This window comes from Schistocerca gregaria, chromosome 4 (genome assembly GCF_023897955.1).
Source record: "Schistocerca gregaria isolate iqSchGreg1 chromosome 4, iqSchGreg1.2, whole genome shotgun sequence".
Taxonomy (NCBI): Eukaryota; Metazoa; Arthropoda; class Insecta; order Orthoptera; family Acrididae; genus Schistocerca; species Schistocerca gregaria.
Genome location: NC_064923.1, coordinates 348,496,163 through 348,518,532, shown reverse-complemented (window position 1 = coordinate 348,518,532; position 22,370 = coordinate 348,496,163). Strand labels below are relative to the sequence as shown.

At 40.6% G+C, this 22,370-nt stretch overlaps 1 protein-coding gene across 7 annotated transcripts in view; it reads left to right on the top strand.

The window, feature by feature from the left end:
- LOC126365777 (glutamyl aminopeptidase-like) overlaps positions 1 to 22,370 on the top strand; it is a 790,794-nt gene that overhangs the window by 694,365 nt on the left and 74,059 nt on the right. For all 7 annotated transcript variants that reach the window (XM_050008333.1, XM_050008334.1, XM_050008337.1 and 4 more), the window contains 2 exons: positions 1,444 to 1,598; positions 13,601 to 13,849. In XM_050008333.1, coding sequence (XP_049864290.1) covers positions 1,444 to 1,598; positions 13,601 to 13,849 — 404 coding nt within the window. The remainder of the gene's footprint in view (positions 1 to 1,443; positions 1,599 to 13,600; positions 13,850 to 22,370) is intronic.

The window sequence follows — 22,370 nt, the reverse complement described above, 5'->3', positions numbered from 1 at the left end:
AAGATCTGGTGTATGTATCGTGTCTACTAAGTGATGTAGCAGAGCTCCGGGAGAAAATATGGCAAGCGACTGCCACAGTCGATGATGTCATGCTGGGATGGGTATGGCAAGAAATCAATTACCATATTGACATCTGCTGGGACACTCATGATTCGCATATCGAATATTATCAAAAAAAGATTTCAGAGTTTCTCTTCAAAATGCAATATGTATGACATCTGTACAATGTTTAGTTCTTGTGCAATAAATAATTGGAAGTATTCCCAGACTTTATGTAAACCCTGTATAAGAACAGGGCTCTGAACTGGCCAATTCTGCTGCCTGCAGTAGCCACCTGAACCCACTTGTGCGTTGATAGACATCATTCTACGGAACTAAATTTCTACCACTGCAAAGAAAGTAACATGACAGTTTTAATAGGCATTTACTTCCTGTGGTTTTCTGTACACTAATGTTTGTTTCATAATAAGAAAAGGGATGAGATTGTACAGATATTTCAAAGGCCTGCAGCTATGTCATAAAGGTCACTATAAGATGACATTTTTAATTGTAAAAGTTACAAAACAAGAAAATTATGAAACTTTCTAGAGGATTAAAATTGTTTGCCAAACCAGAACAAGAGTTCAGAACCTTTGCTTTTTGGAGACACACAGTAAGATCAGTGGAAATATCCACTGTCATAAATCGTCTGGTTGAAGATTTTGTTGTCATTGCCTCGACATGATCATGAGTGAAGATAAAAGGTTGATATATTAACCTTTGGGGACATTTTCATTGATACACTTCAAATTAAAATCACTTTATTTTCAGTCGCATGAATAAAATTAAATTTAACTACATGTGAAGTTGCAGTTTTAGACAGATAACAGGTGACTTGACAACACACGCAGATTTTTGCCAGTTTCCCATAAAATTAGCATGTAGAGAATAATTGGTATAAAACTATCTTGACAATGATGATATGGTAGTTTGTAGCTATCTGTAGACAAACTAAATTTGTGTGTGTGTGTGTGTGTGTGTGTGTGTGTGTGTGTGAGAGAGAGAGAGAGAGAGAGAGAGAGAGAGAGAGAGAGAGAGAAAATAGGTATTCCGGTATCCTCCCTGCCCCCCAAAAAATGGTTTCATATTTACAGAGATGGTTTTACTTACTCTACTCAAAAGTTTAGTGTGCCCTGTAAACATAATGTAATACCATTCCCCAGATGAATGCCAAGCCAACTGTTGTAGATCCATGCACACAAAGAGGGGCTGTTAAACCTTATAGTGTCTCATATAATATTAACAAACTAAACTCTTACCATGGCTACATTTTACTTTTTATACTCAGTTTCCAGATATCAAATGCCTACAGTTCTGTAAATGTAATTCTTAATCTGTTAGGCAATTTGTTTTTCTGTACTTTTTTCACTCATTGGCTCACTTAATTGAAACTTTCTTCAACAGATCTTATTGCTATCCCTGATTTTGCTGCTGGAGCAATGGAGAACTGGGGCCTGATCACTTACCGTGAAACATCCATCCTCTATGATCCAGATGAAACATCTGCTCCTGCCCATCAGTGGGTTGCAATAGTAATTGCACATGAACTAGCCCACCAGGTAAAAAAACACTTATAGTAGTCAGCTGAAAATTGTGTTGTGAAACAAGAAAAGGTAAAAATAAGGAGGAAGAGGAGCAAGAATTATGAACAATTTGTAATTATTGAGGCTAATCTTTTATAAAATGATAGAAAAAGCTTTTTGCATAATTTGTTCATTAGAAAAGTTGTTTGAATTTCCTTGCTGTAAGTTAACTCTATAACATGTTGTGTTTAGACAGTATGATATGTTCTATAACTTAACATATAATAAAAAATTTCAGATGAACAATGATTTGCATAACCACAAGGTCACACACAAAAAAGGCTTTGTTTTCTTGTCTAGCATTGACAGTGGGTTTTGCAATTCATTCATTCATTCGCACATTATGTTGCTACAGTCTTTAGTAAGTTGCTAGCAAGAAGACACAGAACGAGAAACTGGATACTTGTCAGATTCAAAAGACATTATAAACTTATCTTGTTTGAGGCTTCTAATTAACAGCATAATAAGTAACACACTTAATTGTAAATGTATGTATAAGGTAGGAACATATTATTGTTTGATACATTTCAGTATAGTTGACAAAAATATGAAAACACCATGAGAAAGGCATGCTTGACATAAATGTAGAAGTTAGCCAAGCCTGCAGGTTTCACTGTTGTATTTAACCAAGAACAGCATCCGTGCAATGGCTCCAATCTTTTGCAAGTGTCAGTCATGGTCAAAATAGTGCTCTGTGTAGCTATGGGTGCATTATGTCACAGTTAAGTTAATTCAAACACGAGCTAGTGAATCCATAATCGAGGTAGCCGAAGTATCAAAGAGTTATACCACATACAGAAAAACCAAAGAAATATCATCTGCTAAATCACAATGTGGATGAAAGTATACATGAGTGATTATGACAGATGGTCATGGAGAAGATAGTGGGGAAAAGTAAGGTAACAACCACCACAGAAGTCACTGCAGAACTGAATGCTGCCCACATTTACCCTGTCAGCACCAACAACCCGAAAGGAACTCCATAAGCAGGGCACTGCAGGGCAAGTTATAATGCCACAACCATTTGTCAGTGATGCAAATGCCCATAATAGAAAAAGTGGTACCACAGCCATAAAACCTGGACTGTGGAGTAATGGAAGAATGTCATTAGGTTGTATGAGTCTTGTTTCACACTTTTCGCAACTTCTGCCAAGTTTGTCCCAGGAGTGAAACATGCATGAGGGGAGGGGTTGTTTAGTGATGATTTGGGCAGCCATATTGTGGTATTCCATGGATGTTCTGCAAGGTCGCATTACTGCCAAGGATTATTTAAACATTTTGGCTGATCGGGTCCACCCGTTGTATGATGTTTGTTCCCCAATGAAAAATGGTGTATTCCAAGATGACTGGGCCCCTGTTCACACAGCTTGCATGACTCAGGACTGATGTGAGCTTGAGGATGGAGTGTCACATCTCCCATGGCCACGGCATGGTCTACTTTGGAGAGAAATGTGCATGAACACTATCCACCTCCACATCGCAGGAAAATGGTATAAGATACCTCTGAGAACCATAAAGGACCTGTATTTATCCATTCTGAGATGATCTAGGCTTTCTTAAGAGCAAACAGGTTTCCTACATCTTATTGGCATGATAGTGTGTTGTGTTTTTGGTGTCCATATTTTTGTCCAAACCCTTTATAGTAATCAGGTAATAGTAAAGAAACAAAGCTTCTTAGTATAACTGAAGAAGTACTAGTTTTTTACATGGTAGTAAATTTCATGGTGGTTTGATTGTCCTTATTTTGGTCTGTGAAACAGATGAAGTATGTAACAGTTTAGTGCAGGCTGTTCCAACTGAGCTCCAGGGAGCCGGAGCGCTCACTGCGGCAGCTCGGAGCCCGCGTGGAGGGGGGAAGCGAACTCACTGCTCCCTGGCCGCATGCAGCCGCAACTGACGCAATAATCCGTGTTCAATGACAGCTATGACTAGCCGCAGGAGCCCTGTACCTCTATTGGAGGATACCTTTCTATTCATTGAGAGGGATGGTCGTCCACATTGTCTTGTACGTCCTAAAGTATTTAATTCTGTGAAGAGGTGCAATATACAACGACATTATACACGTCTTCATGCAGTGCACTACGATCAGGTAGAAGGCATTGCATGAAGAGAACTCATAGCCAGGCTTAAGAATGACATACCAGGAGACGTAAGTTTAAAAACAGTTTCGTAATACGAGGGTATCAAAACATGCAACATAGTTCGTGTTCTGTAATGCGTTTATAATTTTCAGGTGAATGAGAGCAGAGAAAAGATTACTGAATGTGCAATTCGAGCAAGCTACAGGGACTGCTCACATCATTGCATCGAGTGGCAAGCCGTTTTCGGTGGCACCACTCGTAAAATCGTGCATGGTAGCAGTTGCAGAATGTTTGTTTCCAAGGGAGGTGCATGCAATTTAAGGGGTTTGTGTGTTGAAGCAAACAATGTCTCTCTGAATCCTGGACATGGCAGCAGATTTAGAGACACAGCTCAGGAAAAAGGCGGAGAGCTTTGTTGCATTTTCGCTAACACTTGACAAAAGCACCGACGTATCTGACTGTGCTCAGCTTGCAGCCTTTGTGCGTGGTGTCGACATGGAGCTACAAGTAACTGAAGAACTCTTGGCTGTGGTACCACTCGATTACACCGCAACAGGATGTGACATTTTTGAATCTGTTTGTGAATCAGTGGACAATATGAATTTGCCGTGGGATAAGCTCCATTCTGTAGCGACAGATGGTGCATCACAAATGATCGGGCGTCACGAAGGTTTTGCTTCTCGTTTGAAAAATAAACTCGGGGACGAATTCAGGAAAGACATTTTGATTTTCATTGTTTTATTCACCTAAAGGCATGTGTGCTGTGCTGAAACAGTAGAGCTAAGTGGCGTAATGAAAGATGTCGTTAAGTGTGTGAATTTTGTGTGGCATCACGGCATGAATCATTGCCAATTCTAAGGATTCCTGAAAGATATGGAAGCGGAGTATGGGGATATACCTTACCACAGTACAGTTCGATGGCTGAGTCGGGGAAAAGTTCTTGATGTTTTCTTTGCCATTCGCGAGGAAATATCCTGTTTTCTCTAAATGAAAGGGGAAGAAATGCGTTGTCTGAAAGATATAAAATGGATATCAGACCTGGCGTTCCTAGCTGACGTAACCATGCATCTGAAAAATTTAAATCTTGTCATTGCAGGGCAAACGGCAGCTAATCGTTGACACGCACGACCAGATCAAAGCGTTCATGGAAAAGTTACCTTTATTTGAAAGGCAGATGAGTAATGGACATTTAATGTTCTTCAATCGTCTTGCTTCTTTAAAACTATCTGAAGGTACTACTTTCGGTGATTACCAAGCAAGGTTAAAGCAGCTCATCACATCGTTTGAAACACGATTCCGAGACCTCACTAGTTTTGAAATGGAACTTAAGGTGTTCAGCACTCCTTTTTCAGTTTCTCCCGATGACTTGTAATCGTCACTTCAGTTGGAGATTATTGATTTGCAAAATTCAACTTTGTTGAAAGAAAGGTACTACAACGCGTTGGATTTGTCACGGTGGTATCGTTCATTACACCAAAAAACATTTCCCAAGCTTCACAACAATGCCGCTCAGATCATGTGCATGTTTGGATCTACGTATTGTTGTGAGCAGCTTTTCTGAGCAATGAAAAGAGTAAAAAGTAAGGAACAATCGTTTCTTCAGGATGCAACAATGAAGGCCATCCTCCACATTAACGCTGCGAACACTTTGACGCCTGATATTTCCGATCTGGTAATGAAAAGAAAATGTCAAGCTACAGAGCCCAATACATTTAGTATGCATTTTCTTGTAAAACAGTTGTTTCTTATTTATTTCCTGAACATCGTATTTCCTCGTGTAGCATGTCACCACGTCTTAGCAGGTAAGAGTATGAGGTTATCGATCTTGTAAGACGCAGCTGGCACATCGAAACACTTGCCTTGCTGCCTGCCTCAGCCAGCCATGCCACGTGCCGGCCCACTTCAGTGGTCAGAGCGAGTGACACGGCTCCCTGGATCAGGGAGCACTCCGCGGCTCACAACGGAGCCGATGAGCTAAAACAGCCTGGTTTAGTGTGTACATAACTAATATCTAAGGGCTGTTAATTTTGGTTAATGTATGCTTTTTATTGTCCCACATCCCTGAAGACTCTCCTTCATGATGGGAGCAGTGGAAAATAATGAAAGACAGAATGAATTAATTTTGTGAAACTGCCCTTCGGGTACTGATATAACATTACAAATTGTAAAAATGATTAAAAAACTGATTCAAACTTTTCAGCCATTAACATGAAGAGTACAAGCAATTCTGACAAGTGTGGGGGTGTGAAGAGTCATTCAAAGACAGACTAAATTCAGTAACACAAAAAAATCTCTAATCATACAACAGTAATAGTAATAGTCATAGTAGCTGAAGTTAATTTGCCTGATATAACTAGGAAAATTGCACATCATGCAGTAGAGGTTAACAATTTCCCAAAGTAATACTGAACATGTTATTAGGCAAGTGGCTCAGACAATAAATCTGACAGCTCAGACACAGAGATATTTTATATCTCCTTATTACAAAAAAATCCAACCTTCTTCAGAGAGTGTCTGACCGTGATGCCATTGTTGCAACAAACGTCATTATAGGCAAAAAGTTTATCCAAGAAGTTAGGAGAGTATTTATCTTTGGTAGAAATGATAGTGAATAAACTCCTACTTAAAAATGAGCTGCAAATATTTATTTCTAATTTTTAAGAAATATAGGGATGTTATTGTTAACTCTCGCACATTATAAATCGCATTCTGTGCTGCTTGCAAAAAAAAGTGAAATACCCAGAAGGAGAGAAGAAAAGAAAATTAAATCTCACATTGAGAGGGCATGTGATTTTATTTCAGTGACTACAAACTCTAGTCAAATTTACGAAGAACTTGGCAGTATAAGCCAACTTATCAGTATGATGTTGCACCTTCTCTGGTGTGGATGCTGGCACTGATTTGGTCAGGAAGGGTGTCAAAAAGTCATTGTATCCTTTCCTGAGGAAAGTAGACCCATAACTCTTGTCAGCTTGGAAAACCTTTATGAAGTCAATTCCAATCTGATAAAATGGAGCAACTTCAGAGGGAATTAGTACCACATGCTTGGGGGTGACATCCTGCATACTGGCACTGGGACTGCAACGTTTTCACGAGCATTGTCCTGTTGAAAATTGGCATCACCACAGTGTTGCACGAGTGGTGACACATGAGCACACAGGATGGCTGTTATGTGCTGTTTTACCGTCAGACTTTCCACAATCACTACTGGCTGTGGCCTGAAGTCATATGTAATGCCTTCACACATTGTAATGCCAGGAATAACACACTGTGCATCTCTAAAACATTGGAAGAATGGGTGCTCTCCCCAGTTGACCACCATACGTGCTGACAATGGTCTGAAATTGATGTATTGCCATTGGTCAGCAGTCTATTCTTCTTAGTCATGGCACCACTCCAAATGCAGCATATTCTGATGTTATGGCAAGCTACACACAGTATGGTAATTCCCTAGTCTGGCTGCTGCTGCTACACTCTGACCAATGTTGTGGGTTTAGACAAGGGGTCCAGTGCTTGTTTGCAGATGAAAGGCACAGTTGTGAAGGGGGTTACATTTTGCTTGCAACCATAAGTGACACAGTATGGTGACTGGAACCTTGACGACAAGTATGCCTGCCTTCACATTCCATGCAGTATCCATCGGGCCACTGTAACATGTGACTGCCCCACAAATGTGGATATTGTGTGATTTGGTCAGCTGGCCATACGAAACCCACAATGAGGCCCCTTTCGAACTCTGTCATGCACTAATGATGATGTCTTGCATGACTATACAGCATTCCTGTATTGTTATCAGTCTGTCATCATACAACATCTGATGCTGTTCACACCCCTTATGTACCCTCCCTGACGTAGTAACAACACTAAAGATGAACAACACTATCCACAATGGTAACCATTCTACCTTTCACAGAGAAGTTCTGTTGTAATCATGTACAAACATCCTGATGTTTTGTATGTGTACCATGTTACACTGACATCCAACCATGTCCTCTGGGCTTCAAGTTTTTTGTCAGACGATAGACGTAACTTTCTGAAAAAGAAGAAGACAAAGGTGGTGGTGATTATGACTACGACAATGATTGTAATGAAGATACGAAATTTCAGAAATATCAGTCTTGCTAACATTGTGTTAAGCTGTTTCCTCATCATGTTCTTATTGAATGTCTTAACTTCTAACAGTAGTGTAAGGCAGGAACACAGAAGGAATCAAATGTGAAGAAATTGAATAGTCAAAAAAAAAAGTCGGCTTATCAAATGATAGGAAGAAACATAATAGAAAGGTGTGAAGAAATGATGGATACAAAATGTTAAGGCTTTTATATCCACTTGCTGGCAAACTGCCGGTTGGCTTCTGTCTCGGGTTCTTCGGCCAACAGTAGCCTGTTAATTTTTTGGATGTATGGCCAGCATGAGTAGCTGGAATTGTCAAAGTTTCTTTTGTGTTAGCAGAAGAGCCAACACCGTGTTACAAGTAGAGGCCAAAATACACGTGTTTTAGCTCACGCAGGGTGGCGTGAAGAGGGAAGAACTATACTGACGTGAGATCTGGAACATGACAAGGAATGAGAATTCAGAAAGCGGATGTAATTAGTTTGATACTTAACTTTAATCCATTAATGATGAACGTCTCGCTGGACAGTACATGATTCACAATATTATCTGTTCAGAATACATTCTTGAAGTAATTATAGTAACTGAATATGGCACCTTGCTAGGTCGTAGCAAATGACGTAGCTGAAGGCTTATGCTAAACTGTCGTCTCTGCAAATGAGAGCGTATGTAGACAGTGAACAATCGCTACCAAAGTCAGCTGTACAACTGGGGTGAGTGCTAGGGAGTCTCTCTAGACTAAACCTGCCGTGTGGTGGCGCTCGGTCTGCAATCACTGATAGTGGCGACATGCGGGTTCGACGTATACTAACGGACCGCGGCTGATTTAAAAGCTACCATCTAGCAAGTGTGGTGTCTGGCAGTGACACCACAGTTTCTCCATCTTGTGTTGGTGGTAGACCAACATCAGCAATGGAGGGTGAAACTTTGACAATGCCAGCCACTGTGCTGGCAAAACATCAGAAAAATCATCAGACAAACATTGGCCAAAGAATCCTTGACAGACGCAGACAGGCAGTTTGTCAAAGGATGGATAGTTTACAATGTTTTACTGGTTTGCAGTTGTATAGTAAAGGGAAATAATGATAATGTTATGAAAAGGATAGATTACAACTCACCATATAGGAGAGAGATTGAGTCACAGATAGGCTCAATAAAAGACTGCCGAGCACTCCCAAATTCAGTCACCCAGGACTTGTTAAAGTCCATCTCTCCTTTTCCTGGTCCCTGCAATAGAGACTTTTTTGCCACCAACTCTACCAATCAGACTCAACCAAAGACCAATGTTTAACCCTGCTAGGCTTATTTCACCCCTCCATCCAGATGTGATCCACCCTCACTGCCTCCAAATCACCCCCTGTTAGCTTTTCCCAGCCCTCCGTCTAAACTCTTGACTGCACCTAGCTGCTGCTCCATCCTCTCTTCACCTCGTCCTTGTATGCTCCCACAAGAAGCACTTTACTGTCTCCCACCCCTACCTTACTATCCTTCCCCCTCCCAGGTGCTCACTGTCTGGTTCGGCAGCCATAGACTGCGGTCACGTGCGTGTGAACTTTGCATTTGTGCACATGCATGTCTGTGCAAGCGCATGGTTTGTGTGTGTGTGTGTGTGTGTGTGTGTGTGTGTGTGTGTGTGTGTGTGTGTGTGTGTGTGTGTGTGTGAGAGAGAGAGAGAGAGAGAGAGAGAGAGAGAGAGAGAGAGAGAGAGAGAGAGAGAGAGAGAATAAAGCTTTGTAGCTGAAAGCTTACTTGTTTGATAGTATTTTTGTTGTGCCTATGTGTGACACATCCTCTCCACTATATGTTGAATGGCAGTCTATCCTTTTGATAATATTGTCATTATTCCATCCTAGATTTTCCATTGTTCATAAAGGGAAATACCTAAGATATGCTTGACTGCAGGGTGTTTTAATGATACCATTTAGAGAGTATTTCCAAAGAAGAGAGTGATACTTTGCCACAGCTAAAGAAAATGTAGGAAATGAGCAGTAAAGTTATTGGCAACTTGAGCATCTGTAATGCTTGAAGTCAGTAACTGTTACCACATCAGATACTGAAGAAACATTTCTTAGAAAATCTAAGAAACTTATAGCACTATTTAAAGCCAGTGAACTAATCCCAACCATCCTTTTTGTCTGTTGTGGGTCAGTTGAGCATTCAAATTACAGAAACAAATAAAAGTCAGAGTAATGAATTTTACTGCAACATTTGCTCGCCCATAACTGATGGTGAAAGCAATCCTCCCAATATTGAAATACAATTGATTACATTAAAAGTGAAATAGGCCACCAGGGCACCGTAAATTCGTATTGGATTTTAAAGTGAATATGGTGTCCAGCTGACCCGTTTCTAGATCACATAGAATCTGGAATCAAGTACCAATTATGATAACAGGGTCATCAACAAGGAATAACATGTCAGATTGGAAGTACATTTATTAAGCTCACAAGAAAGTACAGATGGAGCTGCACTATCTGTCTCAGCATTGTGTTCTTATTTACATATATATTTGTAGAACATTCTGGTAAATTCCAAATTCAGTTTATGAAAACAGGATCAAGAAACTGCCTGTCAACTGGGATAAATTTGTGTCCTATGCAGGATACTATATAGAAAAATTACTGTGCATGTAGTAATTCTTCTGAAGCTTAAATAAACATACCAAAAATGTGGTTTGTATATGATTGTTACAATATCCATGGAAGGAAGTAGTTTCGTATGAAACAATGAGCATTAGTTTATCTAAAAACAGTTGCAATAAACATATTTCACATTCAGTATCTTACAGATAGTATCTGGAGATTTAGACAAGCCACAGTGTTCAAAGATAAATATGTGATTGATATGGAACCTTTTTGGCTGATAGAACTGTGTGTGCTGGTTGGTACAAGTTCAGGGAAAAGAAAATGACATGAAATGTGCCCCAAGAAAGCACAATAGGGCTATTGGAGTTCACAATGTGTATAAACAATTTATGAAAAATACTCAGTAACATCCTCAGATGCTTGCTGGTGATACTGTTGTCTACAGGAAAGATAACTGTAAGGAAATATAGACTGGTATTAAATACAACCTCTGACAATAAAGCTCAGTGAATGAAGTCAGAATGGTCAACCGGGCAATACTGGTGACTGACATCGCTGCACTTGCGTAGTGGCCAGTGTTGACAATCTGCCCTACCTTAGTTAAGTGTGTGTTCCATGTTAGACCTGTTGGACGAAGTGCTTGTTTAGTACATTGGTTCTGAACTGAGAACAGGACAAGGAAAGAGCAAAGGATCAATTTAAAGTTTTGTTTTAAGCTTCAAAAGACACCATAATAAATGCATGCAATGCTGGTACGTATTTATGGGGATCAAGCAATGTCCATGAAGTGAAGTGAAGAGAGAGAGAGAGAGAGAGAGAGAGAGAGAGAGAGAGATGTTTTCCCATTTTCGAGGAGGCCAGTAAAGTGTTTCTGACAATCCCCATAGTGGACGACCGGTGACCATCACCTGTGATGAAAACATTGCACATGATAGTGGATGAACAGTAGATGAGCAGTGAATCTGTTCAACAAATCCTTACCACTAGTAGCGGAAGAGGAAAATGTGTTGTCATTTTGCGCCACACCACTCGACTGGTGATCAGAAGCAGGCATATTTAGATGCTTCACAGGATTTCGTCAAAACGGTGTATGCGACACCCAATTTCTTGAACTGCATTGTCACTGAGGATGGAACCTGGTGTCTCCGGTAAGACCCTGACATGAAATGGCAAAACAAAGAATGGCCTTCTACTACATCACCTTGGGGAAAAGGTCAGAGCCAAAAAATCAGGCATCAAAATGATGCTCATCACCTTTTTCGATAGTGAAGGCATTATCCACAAGGAATTTCTACCTGAGGGAACGACGTTGAACACTGCATGGTATGTTGAAATTTTGACCCATTTCATTGAATGTCTATGCAGGGTATGACCCCAGTATGCACAACAAGGTTCCTGGCTTTTTGTTCACGACAACTCTCGCCCACACACAGCTAAAATTGTCAAGCAGTTCCTGGCAAAAAAGGGGATGGTGCAATTTGAATATCCACCCTAATTGCTGGATCTCAGTTCTCCATACTTCTTCCTGTTCCCTCAACTCAAACTCACTTTGAAAGGAAAGAGATTTGATGATATTCCTGACATCCAATGAAACGTGACGTGGCTTTTGAACACCATTCCGAAGGAAGACTTCATGCAAGGTTTCCAGGACATGTATCATAGTGGTGCATAGTTATGGGAGGTGACTATTTCAAAGGAGAATAAGGTAACTGTGGTTCATAGTTCATCTACGTTAATGTGCATAGTTATGGGAGGTGACTATTTCGGAGGAGGATAAGGTAACTGTGGTCCATAGTTCATCTACGTTAATGTTAGAGGGCTATTCACCAAACTACTTTGTCAGAAGTTGTATCAGTAAATGTAAAATAATGACTGTAACACAGAGGAAAAATCCTGCTCAGACAATTAAAAGATGGCGGTAAGTTTCTCAAGTCTGTCACACCATTAAAATATCTACAGGTTAGATTTTCCATTAAAATATATAGGAGTTATACTACAGAGGAGTATGAAATGGGATGAGCATATGAAATCAGTGGTAGGGAAGGTGAACAGTAGATTTAGATTCGTTTGGAGATATCTAGGATAGAGCCACCTGCAACAAGTCCCAGAGAAATGAGATAAACAAATCCAATGAATGACCTTTCACCACTAGTTTTGATTACAGCTGATGTATTGCATACCTAGACTGTGAACAAAACACCAGACTTAATTGACTAATTATTGTAACCAAGAGATAGTATCTAATAAGTCTATATAATCTTTCAGATTTTTCTTCAATAGATTAACAAAAGTGATTTAATACATATTTTATAATTAATTTTGTGCTTGAAATTTGAAAATTAAATGCTGTTCACATACAAATAGATCAAAATATGTTAATGTGACACACCAGTGTTTGGTTGAGTTTCAGTACCATTCTGCACAAAGAAGAACAGTTTAATGAGTATGATTCAGTGTCACAGAAGTAATCAGTTTGTGCTTAAGATAAGAGTTTACATGTTGTTTCATTATAACACCTTCTGCTGATAGTTTCCACTCCATTCTTTAAATTTTTTGTTTCTAATGTGCAATATCTTGTCCTTGCTTTCATTGTAACACAGTTTAGAATATTTATCTATTGTTCATCTTGTCATTTCAGGCATTTGTAACTAATGTTTTAATTTACATTTATATGGCACATTTTATTCTGATCCAAAGTACATCTAATCCCAAGTTTATTTACTCTTTCACGCTTCAGGGGGAAACTGCTTTAAAAGTTCTTTGCTTGAAACAACTCTCCTCAGTGCTCACTTACTTCAACATCTGTTTTAGCTTTAATATAGTAATGAAAGTATTCAATTTGTGACAATATAATGTAACTGGATAGATAAAAAGTGTTCTCACCAAGTGACAACAGGAAAAGCAGCTTTAGGAAAAGGGGTAGAGTTTGGAAAAGTCTCACATGACATAGGGTGACTTTTCCAAACTCTGTCCCTTGTCCTAAACCTCTCCAGTTCCTTCCCCTTCACCTCTCTTCCTTCCACTTCAACCCTTCTGTTGGAAGAAGGAGCCACTGATTCCGAAAGCTCGCATAAGTAAAACCTTAGTTTAAATGTGTGTTCCGCTGCTGCCACTTGGTGAGCAGATTTTTTATCTAATAGTTTTGATTGAAAAATTGTGATGATATGAGTTACAAACTATTTTATGTATTTCTTTGCAGTGGTTTGGCAACTTGGTAACAATGAAATGGTGGAATGATCTGTGGCTAAATGAGGGATTTGCCAGTTTTTTGGAATACCTGGGTGTTGACCATGTGATGCCTGGGTGGAAGATGATGGAGCAATTCATTCTTGATAAGACACAGCCTGCACTTAATCTTGATGCTCTTGCCAGCAGTCATCCAATTTCAGTTGACGTTCATGACCCAGTTGAGATAGAAGCCATATTTGATACTATCTCTTACAGCAAGGTATACACTTAACAGAAAATTCAGTAGTTCTATGGCTACTAACTGCTGAGTCATCAAACTATTAGTTATGTTTCTCCAGTGGAACATTTTATCATAAAAATGTGTCTGAGGTAACACTGAGGAAAACAAAATTAAGTGAAATTAATGTTATACAGAACTGAATAATTAAAAGTACCTCTGAAGCAGCATATGTGTAGGAGAAAGTAGTAGCACATATAAGCACAGCAAAATAGTTATCAAACTGTGTCACTGTCTCCATTGCAATTACTAACTGCCACATGCTGACCACCAAAATTTCATTTTTTCCCTCTTACTTTTATTCAGCTCTAGAGATATTGCATTTCTTTGGCTGTACAGAATGAATATGTTCATGGAATGAAAAAAAATTTCTTTTTCTTGATGAGTAAATCTTCTTTATGTATCCAGTTGCATTATGTTTGCAACGTTTGTGCACCTCTTTCAGACAGTATTTAATAATAAATAACTGCTTCTTCTGCAAAAAATCTGATGTTACTGCTGTTGATGAGGTGTGCAGCAAGAGTCCCAGCACTCTTCCCTGGAGCACCCCTGAAGTTACTTAAACTTCCGTCACTGACTCTCCACCCAGAATAAAATATCAAGGAATCCTCTGTCTAGTCATAAATTTTGTTTGATACATCATTTTCCCATACTTCCATTAATAAGCTTTGGTGAGATATTTAGTCACACACTTTTTGGAAGTCAAGAAACACTTAATGTTCCCAGCTGTCATGATCATCAGGTGGTTGCTGAGTTTTGCATGACCAATGTTTTCAGAACACATGCTGACTGGCATGGAGGAGGTAATTCTGTTTGAGATACCTCATTATGTATGAGTTCAGAACATATTCAAAGATTCTACAACACCCAGTGATGTTGGACAGTAGTTTTGTTTAATCACACTACTTCTTTCCTGTAGAGTAGGTCTTCAAATGATGATGAAGTTGTCTTCAACCTGAATGTTGGTTTAGATGATACAGTAGTTTATGAGGTGTCTTTACCAGGTGTGGTCCAGTTGGAGGGGTAAGCCTTTTTTCCTGTTCTCTGATCTTTGAACTGGATTACTCAGCCAGTTATAAGGGAATTCACAGTCAGTGGCACACCATGGGGTTTCAGAACCTGAGGCAATTTAAAATGTCGTGCCCCCTCATAAGCTGTTACAAATCCAAGTATTAAACTATTTATTTTTTAAACCTGAAACCTACAGTAACAATTATAATATCAAATTACTTCTCTAAGTTTACTTCAAAACTGTAACAATGTATAGGTACTAGCACAAATTTAACAAAATAAGAAAACAAAAAACTTTAATTATTAGACATTTCAGTAAATAAACTGCATTTGTTTAAAACCTTTATTCTCGAAAATTGTATGTGGTTAAGTTAACATTTATTTTTCATTTTTCTTTCACTTGATGAAATTGCAAGATTACTTAACCTTTCCTGGATTATAGGCAAACTCTGTTAGGTCTTTACTAGCTTTAATTTGGAAAAACTTCTTTCACAAGTAGCATTCGTCAGAGTGCCACAATAATGTTACTTAAACTCTTGCATCTTCCACATGATTTTATATAGCTTAATAATTCTAAAGTTGTCCATGCAAAAATGTTCCTTTCTCAATGAACATCTTTAAATAAAGTAATGTGGTAAATAATACAATGTACTTCAGCAATCACAGCAGATGCTTTCAATTTGGAATATTTTTCATATAAATGCTGATTGTTTCAAACAATGATTTCGTCTTTTTCTGCTTTCAGTTGTATTTGATTTTGGGAAGGCAAATCGTTCAGGGAGTATATTAATTTGTAACATACACTTCATTTAATACTGATGTTAGCTATTGCCTCAAGTTGTACTCTGAGTCTCCTGAATTAGATGTAAGCCAGAATGGATTTGTTTCTTACCAAATATTTTCTTTAATCTTCTGTTTTTATTTCTGTTGAAATATCAAATATATTTCATATTTCCAAGGCTCTCTCAACTGCGTTTGTGACTAGAGTGTTGCGCATTTCCTCATAAGAGTCAGTGCTTTCAGCTTTTGATCACATTGATCAAACCCAAGTACTCTTTTGTTGTTGGAGTATATGAGCATCATTCAGTAAGCACTGAACTCCAAAAATAAAAGAATGCAAAGAAATGATAGGTCATAATGCAAGCCAACAAATTGCCTGCATCTTTTTTGTTTTCTAGGGTTCCTTCTGATCTATCACTCAAGAGTTCCAAAGCTTCTGTTATGCTTTTAATCTAGTCAGCAAGCACATGTACAGGCTCATGCTTTGAACTCTGTCTTTTGTCACAGGAGCACTTCACATTAATTGGAACATATTGTTTAAGAACATGCCACTTGTGTAAAAAAAAAGTCACTGGTTTTGTTCCAACAGAAGCAGCATGTACTCCAGCAAGGTTTCATGAGTGATTGTTACGTGCCACAAACACTGCTTTGGGTTTTATATTCAAAATACATCTCTGAATGTTATTAACACATCCAGCCATGGTCGCAGTATTATCATATCCTTGTCCACAGCAGTATTCTAGTTTTAGACCATCTCCTTGCAGCTTGTCACAAATTTGTTCTGTGTTTTCTTTAGCTGATTTCAGAAGTAATAGAATCAAGTCAATAAAGGATTCCTGTATTGTGGCTTCTGAACCTTCAATATGTGCATAACATATTAACTGAGACATTTGATTGGTATGTAATAGATCTGGTGCACTATATTTAGCCATCAAAATTTTCTTAACTATCTCTATTCTGACCTCACCACCAAGTACATTGATGAATTCATTATGGCTTCATTGAGGAAGATAAGGCACAACATAGTTATCTGCTTGCTGAATTTATACTAAGAGGGTGCTTTCCATCTGAATCATATTTGGTAAGTTGCTTGAAAGTTTCAAGGAAAGTTTTACAGTTACCACTTTCACAAAGGCTTTCTGAGGACCATTCAAGGGTAAGGATTGTCTGGCTAAATGCAATAAACAATCGAGAATTCTTGTTAATACATCTTTTGTACCGAGCGAGGTGGCGCAGTGTCTAGCACACTGGACTCGCATTCGGGAGGACGACAGTTCAATCCCGCATCCGGCCATCCTGATTTAGGTTTTCCGTGATTTTTCTAAATCGCTCCAGGCAAATGCCGGGATGGTTCCTTTGAAAGGGCATGGCCGACTTCCTTCCTCGCCCTTCCCTAATCCGATGAGACCGATGATCGCGCTGCCTGGTCTCCTCCCCCAAACGAACCAAACCATCTTTTGTAAAAATGCATCTTTATTTTGTAGTTCACACATTTGTCTCTTAAGAGTTTAATTTTTCAAAGTCTTACTTACGTTTTCTCGCCAACAGCTAATACCAGTGAAAAACTTGAAATCAGTCTGCTCTTGGAGTGTGATTTTCTGCATAGATTTTGAAGCATTTTGAGACAAAGTTATTTGTCTCTGCTTCCACTTAGAGACTGAACGGCTTACACGCTCTGGAGTACATGAGCATGTAAATTCTGGTGTATTTCCAAAGCTGGTTCTACCAGTGGTTTTCACAATAAATCTGTCAAGATTTCCAGCTAGTTCAGCAAACGGTCTCAGTTCAACCTCTGCCTCTTAAATACTGGGGCCTCCACACATTTCAGTGTGGCTCATGGTGATTACTGGGCTATTGATTTATCAATTTGCAGCCCAGAACTTCTCCCATCTATCTGCTCGAGAGCACATGATGACCTGCATGGTAGTGACCACTTCCCCATCTTCCTGTCATTGCCCTGGCATCAGGCTCATGGACGCCTGCCCAGATGGGCTTTAAACAAGGTGGACTGGGAAACTTTCACCTCTGCTGTCACCGTTGAATCTCCTCCCCCCCCCCCCCTCCCCCCACCCTATTCACACACACACACACACACACACACACACACACACACACAGAGGAACATTGATGTGATGGTTGAGCAGGTGACTACAACAATCCTTGCAGCAGCAGAAAACACAATCCCTCACTCTTTAGGGTGCCCCATTGAAAGGCAGTCCCTTGGTGGTCACTGGAAGTCGCTGAATCAATTAAGGAGCGTCAGCAAACTCTACAGTGGTATAAGCGGCACCCTTCTCTGGAGCACCTTGTAGCCTTTTAACAGCTCTGTGCCTGCGTTCATCAACTTATCAAATGATGGAAGCAGGAGTGTTGGGAGAGGTACATCTCAACCATTGGGTGCCATACATCACCTTCCCAAGTCTGGACCAGGACCAACCGTATTTTCGGGTACCAGACCCCAACAGGTGTTACCGGTGTTAACATAAATGGTGCGTTGTCTACCAACGCAATCATGTTTGCGAAGCACTTTGGTCGGCTCTATGCTTGAGCCTCTGCGTCAGAGTATTACCGCCCAGCATTTTGCACTCTCAAACAGTTACTGGTAGGGAAAGTCCTCATGTTCACTACAAGCCACAGTGAATCCTATAACATTCCATTTACAGAGTGGGAGCTCCCCAGTGCCCTTGCACATTGCCCCGATGCTGCCCCTGGGCCATATTGGATCCACAGTCAAATGATTAAACATCTCTCGTCTGACTACAAGCGACATCTCCTCATCATCTTCAACCAGATCTGGTGCAATGGCGTCTTTCCATTGCAATGGTGGGAGAGCACCATCATTCCAGTGTTCAAACCTGGTAAAAACTCGCTTGATATGGATAGCTATCGGCCTATCATCCTCACCAGTGTTCTTTGTAAGCTGCTGAAATGTATGGTGTGTCGGCGGTTAGGTTGGGTCCTTGAGTCATGTGACCTACTGGCTCCATGTCAGGGCGACTCCTGCCAGGGTCGCTCTACCACTGATAACCTTGTGTCCCTCAAGTCTGCCATCTGAACAGCCTTTTCCAGCAACATCTGCTTGCCATCTTTTTTGATTTACGAAAAGCGTATGACATGACCTGGCGATGTCATATCCTTGCTTACACGAGTGTGATCTCCGAGGCCCGCTCCCAATTTATATAAAAAATTTGCTGTCTATTTGTACTTTCCATGTCCAAGTTGGTGCCTCCCATGGTTCCCCCCATATCCAGGAGACTTGGGTCCTTCAGGGGTTCTGTATTGAGTGTACCTCTTTGTAGTGGCAATTAATGGTCTAGCAGCAGCTGTAGGACCGTCCATGTCACCTTCTCTGTATGCAGACGACTTCTGCATTTTGTACTGCTCCACCAGTACTGGTGCTGCTGAGCGGCGCATACAGGGAGCCATCCACAAGGTGCAATCATGGACTCTAGCCCACAGTTTCCAGTTTTCAGCCACAAAGTGGTGTGTTATGTACTTCTGTCGACATTCATCCAGAACCAGAACTCTACCTTAATGATGATCCACTCACTATAGTGGAGACATATCGATTCTTAGGACTGGATTTGAGTCCTGATTGACTTGGCTTCCTCACCTTAGTCAGCTTAAGTGGAAGTGCTGGCAGTGCCTCAATGCCCTCCACTGCCTGAGCAACACCAACTGGGGTGCAGATAGCTCTACGCTGCTGCAGCTCTACGGAGCCCTTATTAAATCCTGCCTTGACTATGGGAGTCTGGTTTATGGTTCAGTGGCACCCTCACCGTTGCATTTACTTGACCCAGTGCACCACTGTAGCATTTGTCTAGCGACAGGAGCGTCTAGGACGAGTCCGGTGACCAGTGTTCTGGTGGAGGCTGGAGTCCATTCACTGCTGGTTAGGCATGCACAACTGCTGGCAGTTGCATTGCACACGTTCGTAGTTCTCTTGCGCAACCGAATTACCGTCTCCTTTTCACACCCACGCTAGTTGATCTCCTGCATTGGCGGCACAGGCAGGGCTTCCAATTGCACTTCATGTCCGATCCCTTCTTTCCAAACTGGAGTCCTTGCCTTTACCACATGTATTTGAGGTTCATTCACAAACACCTGCATGGTGTACACCTAGGCCACGGCTTCGCCTGAACCTTTCACATGACCATAAGAGCTCTGTTAACCATGCAACTCTCAGCTGTCACTTCCTCTCGATTCTCGACATGTACTGAGGCCATGAAGTGGTTTTCACCGATGGCTTGATGGCTGATGGTCACGTTGGCTTTGCCTATGTTCATAGAGGACATATAGAACAGCGCTCGTTGCCAGATGGCTGTAGTGTTTTCATTGCAGAGCTGGCGGCCATTTCTTGTGCTCTTGAACACATCCGTTCATGCCCTGGGGAGTCATTTCTTCTGTTTACTGACTCCTTTAGCAGCCTACAAGCTATTGACCAGTACTACCCTCATCATCCTTTGGTATCGACCATGCAGTAGTCCATCTATGCCCTGGAATGATCCAGTTGTTCAGTGCTGTTTGTCTGGACCCCAGGTCACATCGGAATACCAGGCAACAAATTTGCCGACAGGCTACACGGAAACCGCTTATGGAGACTGACTTCTCTGCAAAGGACCTGTGTTCAATACTATGCAGCAAAGTTTAGCGACTTTGGGAGATGGAATGGCATAACCTTAGTATGCACAACAAACTGTGTGCCATTAAGGAGACTACGAATGTGTGGAAGACCTCCACGCGGCCCTCTTGCAGGGACACTCTGGTTCTCTGTTGGCTCTGCATTGGCCACGCTTGGGTGACACACGGCTACCTCCTGCACCGTGATGACCCACCTCAGTGTCGCTGCTGTGCCCGGCTGACAGTGGCCCATATCTTCTTTGACTGCCCTGCAATGGACTCTTCAGTTATCGGACTCATTGCCATTATTTTTAGCTGACAAAGCCTCATCGGATAATTTAGTTTTACATTATATATGTGATGGTGGGTTTTATCTTTCTATATAAGTTTTTGCACACATCTTTTGTCCCTTTGTGTTCTCCACTCTAATGCTTTTAGGCTGGATGTTTTAATGTGTCACAGAATGGCTAGCTTTTCCTTATTACTCTTGGGGTTGGCTAGCCATCTGATCTCTTGTTTTTATCCCTCCTACCCGTTCCTTGCTTCTCTTTTTTTTCCATAGTAGTGTTGGTTATCCTTCAGTCGTTCTTCTGGTTCTTCCATTTTCCTGTTATTGTGCTGTACGCCACCTTTCTTTTCTTCTTTCCCTTGTGTGATTATTTTACCAGGATCAAGGGTCCAATGACGTAACTGTTTGGGCCCTCCCCCGCCCCCCCCCCCCCCTCCTCCCTTTAAACCAGCCAACCAACCAAACTACCTTCAGAATTTGGAAGAGAATATTCCAGTCAACATTGTCAAAAGCTTTCTCTAAGTCTATAAATGCTAGAAACACAGGTTTGTCATTCCTTAATCTATCTTCTAAGATAAGTCGTATGGTCAGTATTGCCTCAGATGTTCCACCATTTCTATGGAATCCAAACTGACCTTTCCCAAGGTTGGCATCTACCAGTTTTTCCACTCATCTGTAAAGAATTCATGTCAGTATTTTGCAGCCAGGACTTATTGTACTGATAGTTCAGTAATTTTCACACTTGTCGCCACCAGCTTTCTTTGGGTGGGAATTACTATATTCTTCTTGAATTCTGAGGGTATTTCACCTGTCTCATACATCTTTCTCACCAGAAGGTAGAGCATCGCCGTGGCTGGCTCTCCCAAGGCTAACAGCATTTTAATGGAATGTTGTCTACTCCCAGGGCTTTTTTTTTACTTAGTTCATTCAGTGCTCTGTCAAATTTTTCACGCAGTGTCATCTCCCCCATTTCATCTTCATCTGTGTCCTTTTCCATTTCCGTAATATTGCCCTCAAGTACATCACGCTTGTATAGACCCTCTAATACTCCTTCTACCTTTCTGCTTTCCCTTCTTTGCTTAGGACTGGTTTTGTTTCTGAGCTCTTGATAATCATACAGGTGATTCTCTTTTCTCCAAACATCTCTCTAAATTCCCTGTAGTCAGTATCTATCTTATCCCTAGTGATATATGCCTCTACATCCTTACATTTGTCCTCGAGCCACCTTTGTTTAGCCATTTTGCATTTCCTCTTTATCTCATTTTTGAGATGTTTGTATTCCTTTTTGCCTGCATTTTTATATTTTCTCCTTTCATCAATTAAATTCAATATCTCCTCTGTTACACAAGGATTTCTACTAGCCTTTATCATCTTATTTACTTGATCCTCTGCTGCCTTCACTATTTCATCTCTCAAAGCTACCCAGTCTTCTTCTACTGTATTTCTTTCCCCTTTATTTGCCATTCATTCCATAATGCTCTCTCTGAAACTCTCTACAACCTCTGGTTCTTTCAGTTTGTTCAGGTCCCATCTCCTTAAATTCAAACCTTTTTGCAATTTATTCATTTTTAATCTACAGTTCATAACCAATAAATTGTGGTCAGAGTCCACATATGCCCCTGGAAGTGTCCTGCAACTTAAAAGCTGGTTTCTAAATCTCTGTCATACCAATATATAACATACCTGAACTCTTCCGGTGTCTCCAAGCCTCTTCCACATATAAAACCTTATCTCGTGATTCTTAAACCAAGTGTTGGCTATGATGAAGTTGTGCTATGCACAAAATTCTACAAGGCAGTTTCT